At 38.1% G+C, this 22,492-nt stretch overlaps 6 protein-coding genes across 6 annotated transcripts; 4 read left to right on the top strand and 2 right to left on the bottom strand.

The window, feature by feature from the left end:
- Positions 1–271: 271 nt before the first annotated feature.
- MONOS_11062 (uncharacterized protein) lies at positions 272–580 on the bottom strand (the record flags this gene model as incomplete). The annotated part of the gene is made up of 2 exons (XM_067863563.1): positions 272–520; positions 578–580. 2 exons carry the CDS (start codon positions 578–580, stop codon positions 272–274), a joined length of 252 nt encoding a protein of 83 aa, XP_067729701.1.
- Positions 581–3,835: 3,255 nt separating this feature from the next.
- On the top strand, positions 3,836–5,253 carry MONOS_13238 (putative Eukaryotic integral membrane protein (DUF1751); the record flags this gene model as incomplete). The annotated part of the gene is made up of 4 exons (XM_067865924.1): positions 3,836–3,975; positions 4,045–4,278; positions 4,336–4,456; positions 4,518–5,253. The coding sequence occupies 4 exons, from the start codon at positions 3,836–3,838 to the stop codon at positions 5,118–5,120; spliced, it is 1,098 nt and encodes a 365-aa protein (XP_067729702.1). The 3' UTR covers positions 5,121–5,253.
- A 108-nt stretch (positions 5,254–5,361) lies between these two features.
- MONOS_13239 (putative serine threonine-protein kinase ksg1) lies at positions 5,362–12,751 on the top strand (the record flags this gene model as incomplete). The annotated part of the gene is made up of 9 exons (XM_067865925.1): positions 5,362–5,365; positions 5,407–5,577; positions 5,637–5,760; positions 5,822–5,895; positions 5,963–6,001; positions 6,099–6,192; positions 6,561–6,967; positions 7,188–10,094; positions 10,320–12,751. 9 exons carry the CDS (start codon positions 5,362–5,364, stop codon positions 12,749–12,751), a joined length of 6,252 nt encoding a protein of 2,083 aa, XP_067729703.1.
- A 149-nt stretch (positions 12,752–12,900) lies between these two features.
- Positions 12,901–14,025, top strand: MONOS_13240 (uncharacterized protein). The gene is made up of 3 exons (XM_067865927.1): positions 12,901–13,315; positions 13,375–13,635; positions 13,726–14,025. The coding sequence occupies exons 1-3, from the start codon at positions 12,929–12,931 to the stop codon at positions 13,891–13,893; spliced, it is 816 nt and encodes a 271-aa protein (XP_067729704.1). The 5' UTR covers positions 12,901–12,928; the 3' UTR covers positions 13,894–14,025.
- A 1,077-nt stretch (positions 14,026–15,102) lies between these two features.
- Positions 15,103–19,779, bottom strand: MONOS_13241 (putative gamma-tubulin complex component 5; the record flags this gene model as incomplete). The annotated part of the gene is made up of 3 exons (XM_067865928.1): positions 15,103–16,316; positions 16,439–19,635; positions 19,706–19,779. 3 exons carry the CDS (start codon positions 19,777–19,779, stop codon positions 15,103–15,105), a joined length of 4,485 nt encoding a protein of 1,494 aa, XP_067729705.1.
- Positions 19,780–20,506: 727 nt separating this feature from the next.
- MONOS_13242 (putative WD repeat-containing protein 51A) lies at positions 20,507–22,285 on the top strand (the record flags this gene model as incomplete). Its single annotated transcript, XM_067865929.1, has 6 exons — positions 20,507–20,676; positions 20,732–20,777; positions 20,862–21,014; positions 21,116–22,003; positions 22,102–22,174; positions 22,260–22,285. The coding sequence occupies 6 exons, from the start codon at positions 20,507–20,509 to the stop codon at positions 22,283–22,285; spliced, it is 1,356 nt and encodes a 451-aa protein (XP_067729706.1).
- Between the last annotated feature and the right edge of the window lie 207 nt (positions 22,286–22,492).

A 22,492-nucleotide genomic window follows, 5' to 3' on the forward strand; every position in this document is an offset into this window, starting at 1 on the left:
TGAAATTGAGACATCATCTCCATTCAACAGGAATGAAGGTTTCATGAATGAAAGGTGCGATATTTAACAGTTGTCAACATGAAGAATTCCATTTTAGATGCTCAACAATGTTGAATTGAGTCAATATTTTGAATTTTCCAGAATAAGAAAATGATTAATCTAAGTTGAATTTCAATCTCTCAAACAGAACATTCTTAGAGGTTGTAATGAGGGGATAATTACATCATTTGCTTCACATTCTCCGACAATGGCTATCTCTTTTGATCAACAGTTACGAATGGCGTGATGGAATGATGTGCTGCATTCCCTCATTCAACGATTCACAAGGCGCTTCAAACACTCCACATTGCTTGTTTTCTTCCACATTCTCTACAACCGATGACACAAATATCTTCTCGCTCTGGTATTTCACAATCATCAGCAGTATATCCTCTTCTCCCACAAACGAATCTGTTGTGCAGCCCCACGTTACTATCTTCTTCACAATAGGAGCTCTGAAATTTGCAACAAATTTGTCAAGCTGTAAAAAAGAAAATCATAAAAATTAATTAAACATAAAGAAAAACAAATTGCAAACCATCAATATTTGATAAATTTTTTGTTTATTCCAACTTAACAGAGCTGTACCGCTTTCAAGAAATGTTGTTATTCATTTTGAACAACAAAAAACTTTATTCAAATGAAAATATGAATAAACAGTGAAAACGAAGTTTATCAGGAAAGAAAATCAAAACACACCATGTTCAATTTATTAATCAGCAATTGCATAATTGTTCAAGAAAATAAAACTATCTTTCTTTGAAAAACAAATGATTTAATTTTGATCATTAAATCAAATATATAATTTTTTGCTTCAAACATTTTCTTTTCATGAAGAAGATTGCAATTAACAGATAAGCATTTTCGTTATAATTTTAATCTTTTCATAAAAATAATGGAAACGGAATGATTATATATTGACTGCCATGGGTCATGTTTTTGATCTGATGTCACTTTTCAAAAAAATTTAGCCATTTTAGTTAAACAAAGGTAATTTCTTTGATACAAACGTTGATAATTTCAAATGTCTGTTAGTTGGGAATGTTTTTCTTTTGTTTTAAATTAGTATTTGCAATAAAAAAGAGTGACATTTATTGATCCTTTTTACATTTTGAAAATTGAAAACAGTTAAATTTTTCTGTTTCAAATTAAACTTACATGGTTTGATACATTTCGTTTCAAATTAATGAGATTGATTACTGTCTGTTTGTGCGTGTAACAAGATTATGAACGATCATGTTCTTTTTTTTAGAAAATAACTTATTGTCTCCTGAGCACATGTGAAGAGTTTTTGGTTTATTATTTCCTATTTATTCATTTCCATTCAATCAAATTCAAGAAAACTTCAAAAAAGTTTTTTCTGATTGTCATTGACAATTTTCTCTGATCATTCATAGAAAGAAAAGCAATTGACATGTGTCTGACTTTTGAAAAAGTTTCAAATTTTTAGAAGATAAAAAATTTTCGATGTTGAATAAAACTTTTTCGATGTAGAATAAATTTTGGAGTATCGGTTCAAAAAAAAATTATGAATATTTCTTGTTTTTTTAAATTAAACGCATTGACAAACTTTCCTTGAGAATATCATCAACAATATTGACCGAAATAATTTCATTTGTGAAAAAAAACCATGTTTTGGAACAAATATTTCCAACTTCATATCATTATGAGTCTTTAATTCTCATATATGTCTAAATTTTTTTGTAAAGTAACTTTTGTTTAATTTCCAGAAAATTTTGTAAAATGAATATTTTCTTCAAATTTTCATACCAACTCACAAAATTTCGCTGTTATGCAAGTATAACCTTAGTAATGTTATTATTTCCATTCAAGAAAAGTTTCGTAAGTGGGAACAGAAATTTGATGATTACATGTTATTCTTATTTTTTTGAAAATTAAACAAAAGGAACTTTTCAAAAAAATTTAGACATATAAAAATACAGATGAATGTTTCACTCTAAAAAATAAAAGAAAACACTTTGTTGAACATATTTTTTGCTTCAAAAATTATGTGTGTTATTTTGTTTCGTTTTTTGTTCTTGATAACAAAATATCACAAAAACAAAAGGAAAATTTTTGATAAATTGTAGCGTTTTTTGTGAACTTTTCACCAAAAATAATTCGATTACGAAAAAAAATAATTCATTTTCGAAAATAAATAATTCAAAATTCAAAATTAGTGATTCGAATTCAAAAAAAAAAAAATAATTCTATTTCGAAATAAATTTTTGACAGTATTTTTTTCAATTTTATGATGATGGATTTCAGCAAATATCATGCTGTAATTCATTTTTCAACAAACAATCCTTCTTGAATAAACATTGAATTAAAAACTATAAATCTATTTTTTGAAGACTATTCGAATATTTCGTTAAAATGATTCTATTGTCGAATTTGAAGAATCACTTTCGCTCTACAAAAATTGTTTAACCTAAAATTAAATACAGAAAAATTATTTCTTTTGAATAGAATGAAATAGAATTTTTCCGTTACAAAAACTAAATAATTTTCTTTTTTATATGCAGAATATTTCCTTCATTTCAATATATTGTCGATATCTTTCAATTCATGAAAATAAAAAGAATTAAAAACTGAAAAATTTCGAACTCCCTTGTTTCTTTTTATGTAAAATCATCAAACCGGAAAATCTGAAAAAAAAGTTGTCTGATTACAAATATTAAAGTGTGCATGAGTTGCACAGTGCAAATATTTCACACAAACGTTCAAAATTTTTATAGCATTGAATTTGATATTATCTTTTTCGAAATCGAATTATTAATTTAGAAATTGAAATATTAATTCCGGAATCGAATCATTATTTTTTCGAATTAGAATTATTTTTAGTGTTCATGAACAGAAAACAAACTAAAATTTGTCCGAAATTTGTGATTATCATTCATCACTGAAATTCTTTCAAAAGTGATATTTCTGAAAAATATCACTAAAATAATCATCTTCAAATAAGTCCATTCAAAATAAGACATTCAATTAATAATAATCAGGTTTTTTTTAAAGAATTCGAAATTAGGTTCGATTTTTTTTTTTTTTTTTTTTTTTTTTTTTTTTTTTTTTACATAAGAGTTGTTTTTATTCAACAGAAAAGAGAGTTCAGCCTTCGAGCACTTTTAATTATACAAAACACGGGAAGAGTGCACATAGAAACCAGTATTAAAATGGTCTTTTAGAAGAATTTTTGATTTTTAAATACTCACTTTTACGAACGTTATAATTCTCAAAAAAAGAAATTTTCGATAAAAAACAGAAAATTTTTAGTATTAAAAAGGCAGCAGTCATAAAAAGCTTATGATCAAACCCCAAAGATAAAAAGGAGAGAATATATTTTTAAGGTTTTCATTTAGAAAAAGATGGTTTATCCCTTGTCAATGTATTTATTTGGGTTATGTTTAACAAAAGCTAAAAATTTAATAAAATGATTAGGGTTTTTCTAAATAAAAAAAGGAAGTTTCCAATATAAAAAAATTTATTGGAATTTAAAGATTGGTATTTTCAGTTTCAATCACTGCATTTCGAAAACCCCTTTCGAAATATCATTATTGTATTCATCTGTAATTGTTGAAAATAAATAAAAATATAAAATTCGAATTTATTTGAAACCTGTCGTTATCTGCTCACTTTCCCAAAATGCTTACAAAATGGAAATTAACGAAAACTTGAAAGAGCATTGCAAATATTGTTTTATTTGAGTTGTTTCTTCAAACACAAAAATTTGACAAAAACCATTATAAAAACATTTATTCATTTATTTATTGGTGATTCGTGTTTATTGGAACGTCAGATGATGCAAGAAATTAATAGGTTGCTAATTTCACAAGACATGCGCGTTACAGCATGGACAATTGTAGCCTTTGTGGTGGTTTATTTTTTAACAATATTTATCAAGAATTTCTATGAACTTTTTGGCTTTGCTCCTTCGAAGTTTGAATTTTTATTATTTTTGTACGTTTTTAACATTCAATTAAAACACTTTTCTCTCATTATTTTTAGATGTTGGCTTGATGCATTTTACCTATGGACTCTGGTAACTGGAATTTTTGTGAGTAGAAATATCATATTCCTTCTTGTCGGATTAGTTGCACTTTTCATAATTGGTCGAACATTTGAACCGCTGTGGGGGAGATATCCTTTTTTTAGATTTATTGTTGTTGAAGGAATGGCAGTTAACTTGGGAATTACAATAATTATTTCTCTTTTGTACTTATTTGGAGCAACTTCATTAATGTATGACATCTTCAATTTTTTCACCTTTTTTTAGTATGTGAACGTTCAATCATCAAGTCGCTCTGATTTTTCAGGAGTTGGTCCATTAATTTTTTCTTCAATAGTTGCATTAAAACTTCATTACCCAACAAGGCCAGTTGTAAGCTCTATCCCTGCTCTCCAGTGGTTTACATATAATGTTTGAAATATTGTTTCACATTAATACAAGTTACAAAATATTTTGTTAATTTTCCTTGAAGGATCTTCCGTTCTGTCTTCTTATTCTTTCAATCCCGTTCATTTTTGTAGAGTATTTGCGATTTATTTTCTTTGATGCCTTCGTCTCCCTTTTTGTGGCATGGGGTTATTTACGATTTTGGCAGCTCGAAGAAGAAATCACTCCACTTCCTTCGATTGATGTTGAGGCAAATAATAACGAAGCACATGTAAACCTTATGGATGATTTTTCCTTTTCTTCTCTTTTTCCTTCGCCCATTCGTCCTCTTCTTACGATGCCTGCGTCGCTCATTCGAAAAATTGAGGATTGGATCCATCGAAGACACAGGTTGCAAAATGCTCCGGCAACTGAAATTGGAGTAACGAACATAGAAACACAGCTTGATGGAGTTGCAAATGCCCCCGCTGCAGTTCCAATCATAGACACAGCGCAACTTGACAATCCGCAGACGAATCAAGACGAGGTGCCTCTTCTTTTACCCACAAATACTTCACTTTCAGAGCCTTCACTCACTTCAGAGTTCACTTCAACTTCTTCAGAAGATTTTAAACTTGGACTTTCTCTTCTCAACGCCCAAGAACAAGGTCTCCCATCCTCATCATCTGATGCTTTATTAGAAAATTAACAATTTTTATTTCACCCTTATCTAGTTAAGCTTTGAATTTTTTGTTTTCATTTTTTGTGATGGAATATTTGATCTGTTTTTTTTTTCTTTTCGTTTTAATGACCCAACAAGCAACAAATGAAAAAAAGAAAAATACAAAGAAACTTAGTAGCGATGATTTTAATTTCGAAGAGACGATTGGAACAGGATCCTTTTCATCTGTAAGTCACAATTAAATATTTCTTTTTGTTTCAATAAAAATATGTGTTTCATTTATGTATTCTTTTTTCAATTAAGGTGATCAAAGCATTGCAGAAGTCAACAGGAAATTTGGTTGCAATTAAAAAAATATCAAAAGCTCATGTGATAAAGCACAATATGAAAAGAACTGTTTATACAGAGAGAGATGTGATGAAAAAATGCAAATCAGCATTTGTCGTGAACTTTATTGGAAATTTTCAAGATGAGGATCATTTGTGTTTGCAATTTTCACTTTATTTGATTTTGTTTTTGATTTTTTTAAAAATGTGAAAACAGATTTTGTGATGGAACTTTGCATGTTTGACCTCACAAAACTTGTGCAACGACACCTGCATTTAGAATACAATAGATATTATGCAGCTGAGATTGTTGAAGCTGTCTCAGTACTTCATTCAAAACAGTATTTATGTGTTATTAAAGATGAGAAATATTTTAATTATTTGAAAACAAAAACTTTTTAGCGTTATTCATAGAGATTTGAAACCTGAGAATATATTTATTGGAAATGATGGGCACATAAAGTTAGGAGATTTCGGTAATGAAACATTTCAAAATAAAAAATGAATTGTTACTAATTCTTTTATTAATTCATGCATTTACAGGTTCTGCTCTTGTAATTGATTCTCCAGAATATAAACAAGGTGTGCCTGCTGTCGTGAAATTTCTGAAATCATCAAACTTCTTTATGTAATTTTTCCTCAAAAAATAACTTTTTTTTTTTCCTTTTTTTTATTGCAGAGCTTGCACAATCAGGAAAAAAGGCAATGACTGTCATTGGATCCCCTCTTTATGTCTCCCCCGAAGTGCTCCAGAATCAAATAGCAACAGAAGCGTATTTATTTCATTTTTATTTCAAAAAAGAATTATGATTATTATTATTATTTTTTATTAATATTGTTCATTTCTATTTATTTATTTATTCAATGCTTCATCTTTCTTTCTTTCTTTTTCTTTTTTTTTTTCCTTCCTTTTTTTGCAAACCTTCCTCCTTCTTCCATTCTTTTTCATCACCAACTGTAATCATCATTTCACAATTTTTCTTTCTTTCTTTCTTTCTTTCTTTCTTTCTTTCTTTCTTTCTTTCTTTCACACACACACACACACACTTTCTCTCTCTCTCTCTCTCTCTCTCTCTCTCTCTCTCTCTCTCTCTCTCTCTCTCTCCCTCCCTCCCTCCCTCCCTCCCTCTCTCTCTCTCAGTTCCGATCTCTGGGCCGTGGGCCTTGTCATCTTCTATCTCCTCTCCGGCCGCGCGCTGTTCTCCGGCGCCACGCAGTTCCTCCTCTTCCAGCACATCATCACGGCCACCTATACATTTCCCCCCGGTTTAGACGAGCAGGCTAAAGACCTCATTTCCCGGCTTGTTGTGAAAGAGCCGGCAAAAAGACTGACGATGGACAAAGTGAAAGCGCACCCGTTTTTCGCTGAGCAGCCCTGGGGCACACTACATTTAGCAGACCCGCCGCTCCGCTCACTGCAGCCTGCTGCGAATTCAAATGCAAGTGCGAATGCAAACGTGAGTACGAATGTTACGGCGCTGATGATGGGGATGCCGAAGGAGGTGCCCAGGGGAAAAGAGCCAGTGGGGTTTAAAGGTGCACAGCAAGGTGTGGTGTTTTTTAGTTATTGTAATTTTTGTATTTAAATGTGATGTATTTTTTATTGTTTTGTGATGAATGAAAAAAACATTTTTTTTCCTTACAAAACATCGTCATCATTATCACTTGCTAATTCCTGTTCTTCTTCCTCCTTGATATTCAAAAAAATAAAAACTCCAACCAAAACCTTTCCCTCTCCCCTTCTCCCCATCTCCCCCTTCACCCCCAGCTTCCACTCCCACCCAATCCAGCCCCACCCGCTCAGCCCTCGCTGCCTCCTCTTCCTCTGCCATCCCACCACAGGGCGCTTGGGATGCTTCTTCTTCTGTTTGGACAGAGATTTCTAGTGATTCCAGTCGTTCGCCTCGCCATGCGCCTTCAAATTCGCCTTCTGCATCGTTTGCCACTGGAATGCTGCCTTTTGGTGCGGTGCAAGCTTCTTCATCACCATCTTCTTCTTCTTCTTCTTCTTCTTACTCTTTTTCTTCATCTGCTGCGTTTCCGATCCCTTCCTCTGCACTTGCCCAGACTTCTGCTTCTGCTTCTGCTTCTTCTTCTGTTTCCTATTCATCATCACCATCTTCCTCTTCCTCCTCCTCATCTTCCTCTTCCTCTTCCTCTTTCTCCTCTTCTTCTTTTGCCGGCAGCCCCTTAAATGTCCGCACAGCAGCTGGCCACGTTGTTGGCGGAAGAGTTTTGCCTTCATTTTTTCCCCCGACACCTGGGTGGATTGCAGCCATAGAAAGAAGACAAGCAAACAAGGAAGAAATGAAAAACGACAAGTTAAATGCGGCGGATTTGATGGGCGAAAAAGAGATGGGTTCTTCGTTTTCACAGCAGATGTATTCAAATACGGGCTCAAATCCTGGTTCGACTTCTTCTTCTTTTTCGTTTTCATCATCATCATCATCATCATCATCTTCTTCTTCTTCCTCCTCCTCCTCTTCCTCCTCTTCCTCTTCCTTCTCCACTCTCCAATCGGTCTCCTCAGCTCTTTCTGCCGAGCCCCCTCATTTCGGCTCTCCTTTCTTTCCTTCTCTTTCTTCTCTTTCTTCTGACGCGTCTTCGCTTTTGTCCCCCAAAAGAGGAAGGCCCACGCCGTCGCAGATTAGAAGAGGGTCGTTTCAGCAGGACGCAATCAACCAGATGAGACAGAGCCAGCTGCAAGGACAGTTGCAGAATCAGCTGCAAATGCAAGATGTGGTGGATTCGTTTTCTTCTTCTTCTTCTTCCTCTTCCTCTTCTTCTTCTTCCTCTTCTTCTTCTTCAACTTCATCATCATCATCATCTTCTTCTTATTCCCCTTCCTCCTCCACCCCTTCCTCTGCTTCTTCTTCCTCTGTCATTTCTGCCGGCGCAAGTGGCAGTGGAAGTGGCAATGGCAATGGAAGCGGTTCAGCGCCAATCACACCCAGCGATGCCAATGAAGAGCCGAATCTGCCTCTTCTTCAGTCTTCTCCCTCATTTTCGGTGCTCCCGACGTCGTCGCAGCCGAGAGTGAAGTTTGTGCAGCAGGCGTATGTGCCAGGAGGGCCGAAGCATATTTTGAAGCAGGAGAATTATAACGATGGCCATGAAGAAGAAGAAGAAGAAGAAGAAGAAGATGATGATGATAATGGTGATAGAGGAAGAAGAAAAACTCGGAGAAATAAGGAAGGTGGTGGAGGGGTTTCTCCGAAATATCAAAGAAACCGCGAAAATTCGAAGAAAAGAAAAGAAAAGGAAGAAGGAGGAGGGGAGAAAGAAGAGCAAAAGCAGATGGGGCAAAGCACAGACACAATTGAAGAAGAAGGAGAAGAAGGAGAAGAAGGCAATTCTTCAGCCAATTTGCAATCAGCACATTTATCACAGACGCTGCAGGCACATCCAGAAAACAGAGAAAAATTGAGTGTGGGCGATAAAGAAGAAGAAGAAGAAGAAGATGATGATGATGACGAAGATGAAGAAGAAGAGAACGAAAGCGGAAGTTTTGAGCAGCGTTCAACAGATTCAGCAGATTCAGAAGATTCATCAGACACAGCTGTGATTGGAGGGTCAGTGGTTGTGAGGGAGCGTTCGCAGGCTTCTTTGCCTTCTTCTTTGCCTTCTGCGAATTCGCTTCACAAACAGAATGAAGAAAAAGGAGAAGAACAAAAGAAAAGAAACAAAGAAAATGCCAATCAGAAACGAGATCGTGATCCTTCACTAAACTCAGCACTTCATCCTTCTTCAGACATTTCACATCATAATCCTTCTTCTTCTTCTTCTTCTTCCTCCTCCTCCTCCTCCTCTTCTTCTTCTTCCACATCATCGTCTCCACATCATCATCCCATTCCACCTTCCGATTCACCTCACTTCAACACTTCGTTTTCCTCTTCAACTGAAAATTTCTCTTTGCCATCACAAACACCACAGAACAACATTGAACTGACTCACACTGGCAATGAAAGTGAAGATTATAAAGAAAGAAACAGGAAAAATAATGATAATGATGATGATAATTTCAATGATAAAAGTAATGTCAATAATATAAACACAAACAATAACAACAGCATTTACACAGCAACTACTGCTACAGCCACCACCATCGTTAATAGCAACAGCAAGCAATGCATCTCCCGCCTGTCACACAGCACCCAGCCAGACGCCACGCCTTCTGTTTCCTCACAGCGCCTGCTCACAAAGAGCCTCTCCAGCGCCTCCACAGCCACATACGCCGGCTCTGCTGTCTCCCTCACTCCTCATCTTGACTCTCTTTCCAGACACCCAAGCTTGCCCTTTGCAGACTCATCGTCCAGCACTTTGCCAGTTCTTTCGCATCGTTCACTGGGAAGTGTTAGCAGTGGCGGAGGAGAAGGAGGAGGATGTGGAGAAGGCGGAGATTTTACTTCTCGGACGTCGTTTCAGGCTGTGGAGCAAGGGAAAAGAGAAGGAGGTCTGTTTATTCACACAGCGTCAACACCTTCGCTGATGTCGTATCAGTCTTCAGAGACCAGCCCGACACGGAAAGTGACACCAAACTTGCTGGTTGCAGTGGATGAAGGAGGAGAAGGAGAAGGAGAAGGAGAAGGAGAAGGAGAAGGAGAAGGAGAAGGAGAAGGAGAAGAAGAAGGAGAGAGAGAGAGAAACGTGAGATTTAGAGCGGAGAGGCTGGTTGGTATGAATGAGAGAGGAAAAAATTTTAACAATGAAAATGTGCAAATTGTTGATGGAATGTTTTCTGAGTCGGATTTATCGCCCAGCTCAGAAATCAAAGTGACGTTTGCCCCGATGGAAACAAAGAATAATGCAAGAAACAACAGGAGCAGTTATAACAACAGAAATAATGGTACAAATAATAATAATAATAATAATAATAGTAATGGTAATAATAACAATAAAGAACTTGAAATTCAATCACTTCCGACCAAACAAGCAAATCCTTCACGGGATTTGACTCATTCAGACGAATTTTTAGAGGCGGAAGATGAGCTGAGCAGGAAGGACACAGAACCCGTGGGAATACGAACGGTGAATGCAAAAGAAGGAAGAAATGAACGAACGCAAAATAAAAGAGAAAATTCTTCTCATTTGGCGCTTTCTGAATCTTCAGATTCGGCTAATCTTTCAAAGCCACACGGAAATCAACCAGAAAACCGCGCTGATTCAAACAAGGGAGCAGCACAGCGACAAGCCGAGCCTTTCGAAATGTCCACCACATCCGCTGGCAGTGCAGGTGAAGAGGAACACACCCTCGCCAGCCTTGTTCAGCACCGGGGCAGCCTCCACCGAAGTCGCAGTTTGACATATGGCGACGAGATTTTGACACGCTACAGCGTCGACGATGCGTCAGAGTTGCATTCGTGTTCGTCGCTCTCTCGCTCGGCGTCTCTGGATCGGATGTCATTTTCGCGAAGGAGGGTGAACCGCAGCGCGAGCTACACGAGGAGTGTGGAAGGGGAGCATGCGGCACAGGGGAGAGGGAAGGGGAGTGGAAAAAGCGGAGAGGGAGAAGGAGCAGAGGAGGATGAGGAAACTGAAACGGATACAGCAACTGCGTCGATTTCTGCGATGAGCGAGTATCCAAGAAGGAAGGATGAGGAAGATGAGGAAGAAGAGGATGATGATGAAGGGAAGGGGAAGGGGAAAGGAGAAAGGGAAGAGGATGAGGTGAAGGAGAGAGCGATGTGGCAGAAGAATAATACAGCAGAAGTTGGCAATGGTAAGGGAAGTGGAAGGAATGTTGGACAAAAGAAGGCAGAAATAGATGAAGGAGATGCGACAAACAACAAAGATGCATTCGATGAAGAGCACAAATTGAACAGGGAAAGCAATCAAGAGAATGAAAACATGTTCAAAGAGGAAGATAACAACAATGAAGAAGAGGAAAATGATGGCAACGACGACGAATGGAGTTTGTGCTCATTTGCTTCGTATCAGTCTGTTGACTCTATTTGGAAGCTGTTCCCAACACAAAGATACCCTCACGAGCTTATCTTTGACATCAACAAGATCAAAGAAAAAATCACAAACGAAGCAAACGAAGCAAAAACTGCCAATGAAACAAAAGAACCTTCTTCTGCTTCTGAACCGCAGCAGAATCCGCTCATGCCGCAAGAAAAGCAACAGCTGAAAGAAGAGAGGCGGCTGCAAATGCTCAGAGAAATGGATCGCATTGAAATTGAGCGTGCTGCTGATTTGCTGGAACACTCTTCAACAGAAGAGCTGCTGGAAGCAGTGGACGACATCTTGTTTCCCTTCTGCCCTCCTTCTCCTCTTCAGATGTGTGGCTTTGGCGATGATACATTAAATACAATGAATGCAGTGAATGCAGATATCGCAGCAACATCATCAGCCTTCCCGTTTCTGGCTTCCGTGGCGCAGGACTCGCTGCTCCACACAGGCGCACTTGATGACACGGCAAGCTCGGAGATCCTTAACAAAACAGCCACTGTTCACCCATCGGCTGCGTCGGTTTCAGCAAATGTGGATATTTCCTCTTCCTCTTCCTCTTCTTCTTCTACATCCGAAGCAGCACGTTTTAGTGGCTCAGTTGTGGAGCGTTCGTTTGGTGCTTCGACTTCTTCCTCTTCCTCTTCTGCAAACCACACAGCAACCCAAAGTTCAATCACGGCATCTGCCCAGACTCCCACAAGAGAGAAACACGCCTCGTTTGCCGCAGCAACAAGCTCAGCAACCTCACCAATACCTCGTCTGAGCCAAACATTGCAGTCATCCAAGCAGCTTGAGGCAACAGCATCGTCTTCTTCGCTGATTTCTGAGTATTTGCCTGAAACTCCAAGGGAACGGCCGAGGCCGAAGCTTCCCGCGAAGCCTGTGGTGGAGCGGCCCTGGCACGAGCAGCTGCATCCGGAAGAGGCTGTGCTGCTGAAAGGGGCCGGGTGGGTGTGGCTGAAAGGAGGGCGGAGGAAACGGCTGGTTGTGCTGACGAACACACCCCGTCTGCTTTTGTTTGCGGTGGCGACGGAGCAACAAACAGGAGAAGTTGTGTGGGGCAAAAGTGTGTGGGCAGAGGCGGTGGACGGCGATCGGCTTATGCTGCACACGAAGCAGGCAGACATTCTGATTGAGATGGAGGCAGCGGAGGACGAGGCGTGCTCGGGGCTGAAATGGTGCGAAGAGATTAACAGAGCTTCAGTTATATGGAACAAAAGACATCAGCACTTGTATCAATCTCCGTCGTCTTCCACGTTGAACTCGTCTCCTATTTCTTCGCCGATCTCAGCGTCCCCGACTCTTTATTCTATAGGCCGTGCTCCGTCAACAAATAGATCAGACAGTTTTTCCTCAAGAGCTTCATATATTTCTACTTGAAAATTGTGAATTCTTTTATAAAGAATAATATAAATTGTTTTTTGTAATTGTTAATATATTGATATATATTTTTTTAATACTTACATTTTTATTATGTATTTACGTTATATTTTGTGATAAATAGGTACTTATTTTGATTTTTCAACCATAATTTGTTTCTGAAAAAACAAAAAACGAATGTCTTCTCTTTCAACTCCCATGTCACACTCAAGCCCTCTTCCAAGATATAAAACTCAAGGAGGTGATGATAAGCAAGCGTCTCCGTCAAAGATGAGAGTTGAACAACTTGCTTCACGACTTTCTTCAATTCAAAGAGGAATGGTTGATCAGAGAACAACCAGGTTCCAAAAATATAACCAAGAGCTTTCAGAACTTTCTGAAAGGCTGCGTGAAATGCAAGAAAATGGAAACGAAAGGCTAGAACAGCTTAGGAATGAGGCAGATGAACTTGGAAAACTTTTGGAAGCTTCAAAAGCTGAAAGAGAAAGAATAGACGAAAGTTTTAAGGACCAAAGCGCAGAGTTGGAAGGAAAATTTGACAGTCAATTGGACGAGGAGCAAGAAGTTTGAAGCATTTTGATGAAATTATTTATAAGCAATTTATTTTTTTTTCAAATTTTAAGAGTGCGGAAGAATCAATTGATCAAATTCTTAAAACTGCACAAGACCAGCTCACAAGATGTCGGTCTGAAATAATGCAATTGCTTTCAGATCGAAACGAACAAATGAAAAAAGATTTTGGAAAAATTGCTGAACAACTTCCTGTTCTTGCGCAAAAAGTTGAAAGCGAAAAACAAACCGAAGAAGAATTTTTGAAAAATATTGAACTTCAAATGAAACAAGAAGTGGAAGACTTGAAAAGGGAAATTGAAGAAGAGAAAGCCGTATGACTAATATTAACCTTAAGCTTTATAGAAAAATATTTGAATGTTTTTTTTTTATTACCACTTGACTTTCATTTTTTTTCTTTAAAGGATCGTGAGGCGATGGAAAAAGAAGCGCGCGAAGCTGTTGAACGCTTTGAAAGAGAAGCCGAGGAGGCAATTGAAGCTGAAAGAAGAGAGAGAGAAGAAACAGAAGCTGCATTAACTCAGGTTTGGGATCAAACATGCGCAAAAATTGCAGAAGCTCAGCAATTTTAATCATACAACCACTCACCTGAATTAACTCTTTTCGATGTAAAAAATTTTCTAATTTCTTTCTTTATAACTTTAATGCTTCGTTTCACAATTTTCAACTTTTGTGTGTTTTAAAATAGAATTTTCACTATATAATTATATTTTCTTTTTTATTATTTTTCAACAATTTTGATAAAAAAAAGTTTTAAAATGTAACTAAAAATTTGAAGTAAGAAACTGTTTCATTCGACTTTTTCATCTTCTTCATTATCTTTTTGCGAAGAATCATCATCGTTTTCATTTTTTTCTTCGGATTCCTGAATTAATTTTTCAAGTTCTGCAACTGGTTTTTTCCCTTCAAGTATTTTCTTTCTCATAGCTTTCGCTTTTGCAGCCTTTGTGGAATCAGCTTTAACAAGCAACATTTTTACTTTGTCTCGTTGAGTTTTTTCCAAGCAATCTTTTTCAATTATTTTTGTTAGATTGGACGACATTTGCTAAATAAAAATATTAAAAATAGAAAAAATATTGCCCGCGCAAAACCGAATCAATAAAATGAGACTTTTCTCGCACTTAATGCTATATTTTTATGTGGCTTTTTAGGGGCCCCCTTTCTTGGCTGAGATACAGCCCTATTCCCTCCTTTTTTTGAGCCTTGAGCCATTTTTGGAAAAACTATACATCAGATCGATAAAAGATCAATTTTGTTGCAATGATTTACGATACACGTTCAACTATTTATAGTTTGTCGCTATTTATTAGTATTCCCAAATAATTATTTATTATTATTTGCATTAAATTTAGAGTCATTTTTAACTTCATCTGGAACATCTCCGTTTGTTTTCCTTTTTCATTCTTTGTGATATTTTTCTTGCATTGAATGTTGTATTTATGAAATTCTTATCAACTGTGCATATTTAGTGATGTTCAAGCTATTTTGAGAGCACTCGAATCATATGATCCACATGCTTCATCTGCATCAAAGACAGCCCCATCATCCACACCAGAAGCATCATCTTCAGCAACGCCTTCATCCTCAGAAGAGAAGAAATAAATTAACCAAATACACATTTCTTGATTTTTCACCTCATATTATTGGGCCAAAGAACATTCAAGGAAATATTTTATTTTTATTTTTTGGATGATCACAAATAAAGAACAATGCAAAAATTATTAAAAATCATTTTCATTTTTTTTTGTTTTTGCAAATTACGATTAATTTCAACGTCTTCATCAGTTCAAATTTAGTAGAAGAGTCCATGCTCTCACAGAAGGACTATCTGATCTTGAAGAAAAAATACTGTTAAGAAGCAGCTCGACCTCATCCACTTGTTGCTTTAATAGTTGTAACCTTGAAATAAAGGAAGACGTTCCCTTTAAGCAATTTGGAATTTGTAGGCTGCGTTTTCGAGACTGAAAAATTGAGCTTGATTGAATCCCAAGAGAATTTATAATCTCTTCTTCTTTAATTTGTTCATCAATAGCAGCTGTAACCTCTGATGTGATGGCTGAAGAAAGGTCTAAAAGAAGAAGGGAAGTGTTTATTAGAGAAAGCAGAGCATTTCGAATCACTGCAGTCCGTGGAGTGAGGGCGCATCTTTCAGTAATCGTTGCCAGATAGGTGTTATGAGCATCGCTAACGTGCCCAATGTGCGTACAATGAATGCCAAGATGAGCAGAATGATGTGAACCAGCACCATCATCGCCCAGCGCAACAGGCTGCAGCGCTTTGCACAGGTCCTGCCAGGGCTTGCTGAGTGCAAGTGACAGAAATGCATTGTTAACAGAGCTGAGGATGTGGATGATGCGATGGCGTGTCAAGAAAAGTGTATGTGCAACAACAGTCTTCAAAAAAGTGGGAGGAAACGTTTTTGGCAGCTTCGATGCTGTGGAGGCCCACAGGCCCAGTTTCATTTGCAGCAGGAACGAGAATATCGTCTGGTACTGTGCATGGGCAGCGCTATCGATGAGCAGAGAAGTTGGATGAGGAGCAGAGTATTTCAACGTGATGGACGACACAAATTGCATCACTGGATGGAAAGAAGGTGGAAACGAATTAGCAGTCTGCTGTGCGGAGACAGGCTGCATTCCCACGCTCAGCCAAGGGCACGCGAAGTTTCCTGAGTAAAGTGATTCCCTCAACCAGCGGCTGACGTCCAGACGAGACGAAAAAAGCTCAATCGATCTGCGTTCAGAAGGAGGTGGAGAACGCAGTGAGCGTCTATATGCTAAAAAGGAAGACTCAAACAGCTGTGTGGCGAATGAGTGCATCACATCTCCGCGGTTCATCAGGAAGAAAGAGCGCATGTTTGAAAGATGCTGCAGAAGATAGCCATCTTCGAGGAGAAAGCGAAGCAGCTTGGCGTTTGATGTAGCACATAACGAACGAATTGGCAGAGAAAATGACTGTTCCATCAACTCGTCGGGATAGATTCGAAGGAGAGACACTGAAAAATTAATGCATTTATTTATTAAACATTATTTTGAACAAGTTAAATATGCATAAATCAAATTTCCAATTTTTCATAAAAATACATAAATTCAATTGAGAAATAAAAATAATAAATACCATCCCGAAAGTCAGTCTTGAACAAAGAAGCTTCATTTTGGACTGTTTGTTGAGCGTTGAGTGAGAGTGGGTTGATGAAAGACAGCCGAAGAGAAGAAAAAACCTGGGCAAAAATTTTATTTTTGCATGTTGATTGAATTTGAGGGAGCGAAATTGTGGTTGGGAATATCATGGAAGGCTGCTTAGTAAAGCGAGAAAGGAGAAACGAGGAAGAAGACGAAGACTCGATGAATGGAAGAGAAGTGGAGGAGAAATGAAGTGTGTTGAATGGGGATTCAGCAGGTGTGGCTGAAGAATAAGTTAAAATTGAAGTGTTCTGAGCTTCTGTGAATGTGTTTGTGAAATGTGTTTGCTGAATTTGCAGTGATTGAGGTGGATGAAGTTGCAGTTTACTGAATTTCATTGGAATTTCGTTCAAAACAGGGGAAGGCGACTCGAAGAGCGCAAAGTTCGGAGGAGGGAAGAAGCGAGGGGCAGCAGGCGAGAGGGAATTCACTGTGGAAGATGGAGTTGAAGAGTTTTCTTCCCAAATTGATGACAAGTCTTCAGAGCTTTCGTCGTCGTTTGGGTCGATGTTGAAGGAAGGGAACTGGTTGATGAATGAAGTGTAGAGAAGATCGCCGATGGTGGAATACTCAGAAGAAGAGGAGGAGGAAGAAGAAATTAAACTTTGCTGCTTTTTTGGTGATTGAGAAACCAAAGAAGAAGAAGAAGATGATGATGAAGGATGAACTTCACTGGAATCTTCATTAGAACTTGCTGGTAAAAGAGAAAGACTTGTCTCTTGCACCGAATGGAATGAAGGAGACAGTTCAACGCTGTCTTCTCTTTTGACTAACAGAGCTGAATTCTTTGGGACAATTGCCTTTTCTTCAAATTCATTCTCAGACAGCAACTTGGGAACACACTTATCAATTCTATTTTCTGTTCCATTTTCGTCAAATTCCTTTCTTTCAGCCGTATTTCTCTTTGAAACGGACGAAACAGCCATCTTTTTGAACGAGTTGAACATCTGCGACATAATCGCATCAGTCATCCCAATCGCCGACGGCGCTTTCAAACCAGACTCCTCTTCTTCATTGCGCGTCCTCTCTGAAACAAGAGCATTCTCCATCCTCTCCTCAAATCCCAGCGGGCGGGGCATCACTGCACCGCAGCTGAAGTCTTCATAGAGCGTTCTCGCAAAGGGAGTGGAGTGTGCTAAAGCAGAAGAATGGAGCGGGGTCGGCTTGTGTATAGAAGGGAACAATGAAGCTTCAAAAACGGAGTCTTCGAGGTCTTCAAATAGAGTGTCTGTTTCATTTAGAAGCTGAAGCTGGAGAGATGGTTGATTGTTTGAAGTGTATGAAAGGCTGCTGCTGCTACTACTACTAACGCTGCTGGTTGAAGGCGACTGAATGAACGAAGGGAAAACATAAGCTGAGCTGTTACTGTTATTTTCATCGCCATCACCTTCTCTGCTGCTTCCCCCAGGTGATGGAGGCGGTGAATGAATGGAATTAAGTTCTAACAGCTCGTCGTTTCCAAGGCTTGCAGCAAAAATGTCTTTTGGCCTGACAATTTGGAGTTTTGATGCTTCGGATGAATTGCCTGAAAATTCTTTGTCTGAAAGCTGCTTAACATTGCTATCATCCCCTTCGATGGCTGAAACGAGAGGTCTTTTCGTGAACGGGATGGTTGTGTCGAGGATGTTCCGAAAGGAAGGAATCGACGAAGAATAAACAGATCGGGCAAAGATAGGGAAAGATGAGGTATCAAAGGGCAATCCATCAAAGAGATCAAAAATGTTACTTGAGGTGCGCTTGGAAAGTGAATTGGATGATCTAACAAAGCGGTTTGGCGAAGCAGAAACTAAAAGTGAAGAAGAAGAAGAGGAGGAAGAATTCACTGAAAGCTGTACATCGCTTAATTCAATTTGTTTATTTTTCTGTTCCTTAGCAGCTTCTTCAATCAGTCGCATGATATGTTCTTTGAAGACCAGCGAAAAGCATTTGTCCTGTTGCTTCTCAGACTGGCTGTTATTTCCTTCCTGCCGCAGAAGAAACGCAGACTTCCCCGCTGCTAAAATGTCTGCAATGAGCGGCGCCACAAACGAAGGGCAGATGGCGTCGCTTCCCTTTCTGGTTTCCCCCAAAGTTTGGTTCGAGCTGGCAGGCATGGCAATGTCGTTGTATGTTAACAGCAGAACAGCAGAGTCCCACTCGCGAAGAGTGTATTTCCCTTCCTGCTCGTTTGCATTGAACCGAAAGGGCAGCTCATTTGCTGGTGAAATCGTGCGAAGCAGCTTCCGCTCCAGCCTGATCTGCTTTTCAGAAGATGTCAATTTGCATCTCCCTCGCTTCTCTGGGTGCGAATGGCGGATGCGCCGGCGTTTTGTGGGGCTTGCATCAAACAGCTCATCATCACGCTCAGCAGATGCTTGGTCTGCCTTCTGCTGGTTCGAAGAACTAGCGCTGGTGTCAGAGAGTGTTATGTCTTTCTCTTCCATTTTTGTAGAGTCGTCGTCCTCTTCCTCTTCTCTCATGCCAAATTCTTCTCCGTTTTGGAGCATTGAATATGATGCGAAAGAAGCAGATGCATATCTTTCATTGATGCTTTGAGAACTGCTGCCATTAAGTTCTCCCTTTTTTATCCACTTTTCCAAAGCATCACAATATGGCTTTAATGTCTCGACAAAAATGGAAAAGAAAACTGTGAACAAGTCAATAGATGACCACCATGACAACGGCTCAAAAAGTTGTATTTGATCTGATGATTGAATGAAAGATGCTGCAACAGGAGGAATGAAAATGGAACGTGAAGTCGATGAAGAATTTTGATTGGCTCGTTCGATTTGAGGATACAATCTAACAAGAATGTTGTATAATGTAGTCAAAATGTGAGAAGATATGACAGCTGCTCTCAAGTTCTTTTCGAGTTCAGATTTTGCCCAAGCTTGTGGATTAATGTCTGTGACAGTCAAAGGAATCAGGGTCTGTTCTTCACGGGCAACATTGTCATTGCAAAATTTAATAAGTGGTAAAAGTGGACCAAATAATCGTGAAAACGGAGTTATAAACATAAGAAGAAAATCAGAAAAAGGCATTTCTTCAGCGCTTGCATAATGATTTTTAAAAATGAAAAGTGTTTCATCGAATGATAAAAGAAGTTTTTTCACTTGAGATGCGAATGCCCACATTGTAGGAATTTGAAATGTTCTTAAAAAATAGTTTGTAAACATTTAAATGATACATAAAGCGTTTTTATGTTAGCAATCAACTTACAAACTTGTGATTACATAATGAATGCATTTGCTCTAAAGCAAATCGAAATCCAGGAACGTAATCAAAAAAGGAGTCCATTTAATAATTTTAAAGGGCCTTGGAAGAATTTTTATCTATTTTCAGTCTAAATGCACAAAAATAGCGAATAAAAAAATTGAACTTAACCCATACGAATATTTTTTTCATATCTTGTCCATAATATAATTATAACAATTTTGAATTAGATTTTTTGAAAATTGTTTAAGCTCATTCTTCGCAATGAATTTCGATGAAACTTCAGAGGTACGCATTATTTTATAGCTGAGCTATCTTTAATTTTTTCTAAGTTCGTTACAATTGACCGCACATTTCGAGGGCATACAGATTCAATTTTATCGGTATCAATAAGTCCAAAAATGAATCAAATTGCATCCGGAAGCAAAGATAAAACTGTAATCGTATGGAATTTTAAAGAGAATTGCAGAGCCTTTCGATATAAAGGACACAAAGTGTGCAATCATATTTTTAACTTGAATGTTTAAAGTGAATTTGTTTCAGGGTCCCGTAACAGGAGTTAAATTTGCTCCAGATGGAACTCTATTGGCGTCTTGCTCCACTGATGGAGCGGTTAAGTTGTGGGTTCCTAACGTGTTTGCATTTATTTTTTTCTTTGTTTTTGATAATTTTATAAACCAAAAATATTTTTAGCGAAGGAAAATCTAAAAGCATTCTTGCTCATTCTGCTCCTGTGCAAGCAGTTGATTTTTCATACGATGGAAAGTTATTATTAAGTTGCTCGAATGACAAATCAGTAAAAATATTTTCTATGCCAAATCCAACTTTCATGTCATCTTTTTCTGGCCACACAAATTGGGTTCGTTCTGCGTGTTTCTCACCAGATTCTCGAATTATAGCTTCTGGAAGTGATGATAGAACAGTGAAGTTGTGGAGTGTTAATGACAATTCTTGCATTCATACACTTCACGGGCACATTGAGTTTGTAATCATTATTATTTTTCAAGATTTGTTAAAATCTTTTTGTCATAATCAGTTATGTCACTCACGTTGCTTTTCATCCCCAAGGAACCTGCGTTGCGGTATGTGCTTGTTCCTTTTTAAAAATTTTGAATTTTTATTTTCTAATTAATATAACCTCTTTATAAACAATTAAATGTTTCAAGGCATGCTCCACTGATCGAATCATTCACATTTGGGATATTCGAAACCAACAACTGCTTCAACGCTATCATGCACACAGCGCAGCAATCAATCAAATCGCATTTCATCCTGAAGGTAGATTCCTTCTTTCTTGCTCTGATGATACGAAAGTCAATGTTTGGAAAGCTTTTTATTTCAGTCATAAAAAATCATTCAATAATTTTTCTATTCTATTCGACCTTAAATGTTACTTAAATCTTTATTTGCCTTGCCTTAGATGTGGGATTTGGCCACTGGACTTCTTTCGACCACATTTCATGTGCATCAAAAGCCTGTTCGTGCAGTTGATTGGACGTGCTGTGACAGCATTGTCCGCGCTGCCACGAAAGGCTCCTTGGGACGCAGCGGAACACAGAAACCAAAAGAAGACAAATTGACAGACTTTTTCGTGAGTGGTGGCGATGACAAGCTGCTTTTCGTGTGGAAAGTTAATGACCTTGATGCTGCCAAAGTAGAAATTGATCCACACGACGAGTCAGAGGCAAGCTCAGCGTTTCCTCCGCCCGCTGAAAAGAAAAGCGAGCCCTGGGTCTTCCCCACAAAGGATCCACAAACAACAGTTCCATTGAGACCGGAGTCCGCTTCTGCTTCTTCTGAAATGATGGCCTCGTCCAGCAGACGCTCACCTGCACATCGCTCATCTGCTTCTCCAACACCATCAGGCTCAGTTCGATCAGCAGCGTCTTCACGTGCTGGCATGAGGGCGTCTCCAAAATCATCAAAGATGGCTCCTGTCCCACCTCCGTTCCCAGTTCCTGCTTATTCTTCGTTTGTGTCGCCGACGCCTGTGCAGATGGATGAAGTGGAGAAAGAGCGGATTGAGCAGAAGACGCAAGCAAAGTACAGACTGCTCAGAACAAGAGATGCGATTGAGGCAGAGAAGATGCTGACAGAGGAGAAAGAAAGAGAGCTTGCGGAGCTCAAAGAAATTGAAGCAGATAAGAAGAGGGATTATGAAATGGAAAGGAGGATGGAAGAAAAGAAAGAAAGAGAATTCAAATCGAGGCATGTTGCAGACGATGGAGAGATTGAAATACAGGACAATGATGCCGCCCTCTTCGACAAGATGGAAGAACAAGAACAGCAAATTTCCATTTTGACAAAGGTCTGCTTTCATTCGTCTATTCTTTCATTCTTTAATCATTCCATTCTTCAATGTGTCATGATTGATCAAAAATCACATTTTTCTTTTGTTTTTAATAGAGTTTAGAAATCATGGATGTTCGACAGCGCAGTTGCGAGACAAAGCTTCAAAATATTGAGATCCTTCTCCAACGTTTGCTTTTTTCATTTCTTTTTCTTTTTTTTGATTATTTTCTATTATTTTATAAATATTGCACTTATTTCCTAAAAATTATCAGAAATTATGAAGCAACTTGGCATGTAAAAATCAATAGTTGAAATTCACGTCATTATTCTTTCTATAAAATCACGTCTTTTTTTCCTCTTTCTCTTTCATTTTTGGCACTTCACTTTTTCTCTTCAATCGCATTATTACAATATTTCATTCATCAACTCCAGCATTTTCCATCATTTTCTTTCTTTCTTTCTTTTGAACTGTTTAGTGAAGTGATAAATATTCTATTATTTTATT

This window comes from Monocercomonoides exilis (assembly GCF_001643675.1).
Source record: "Monocercomonoides exilis strain PA203 chromosome Unknown scaffold16-1735695, whole genome shotgun sequence".
NCBI lineage: Eukaryota > Preaxostyla > Oxymonadida > Polymastigidae > Monocercomonoides > Monocercomonoides exilis.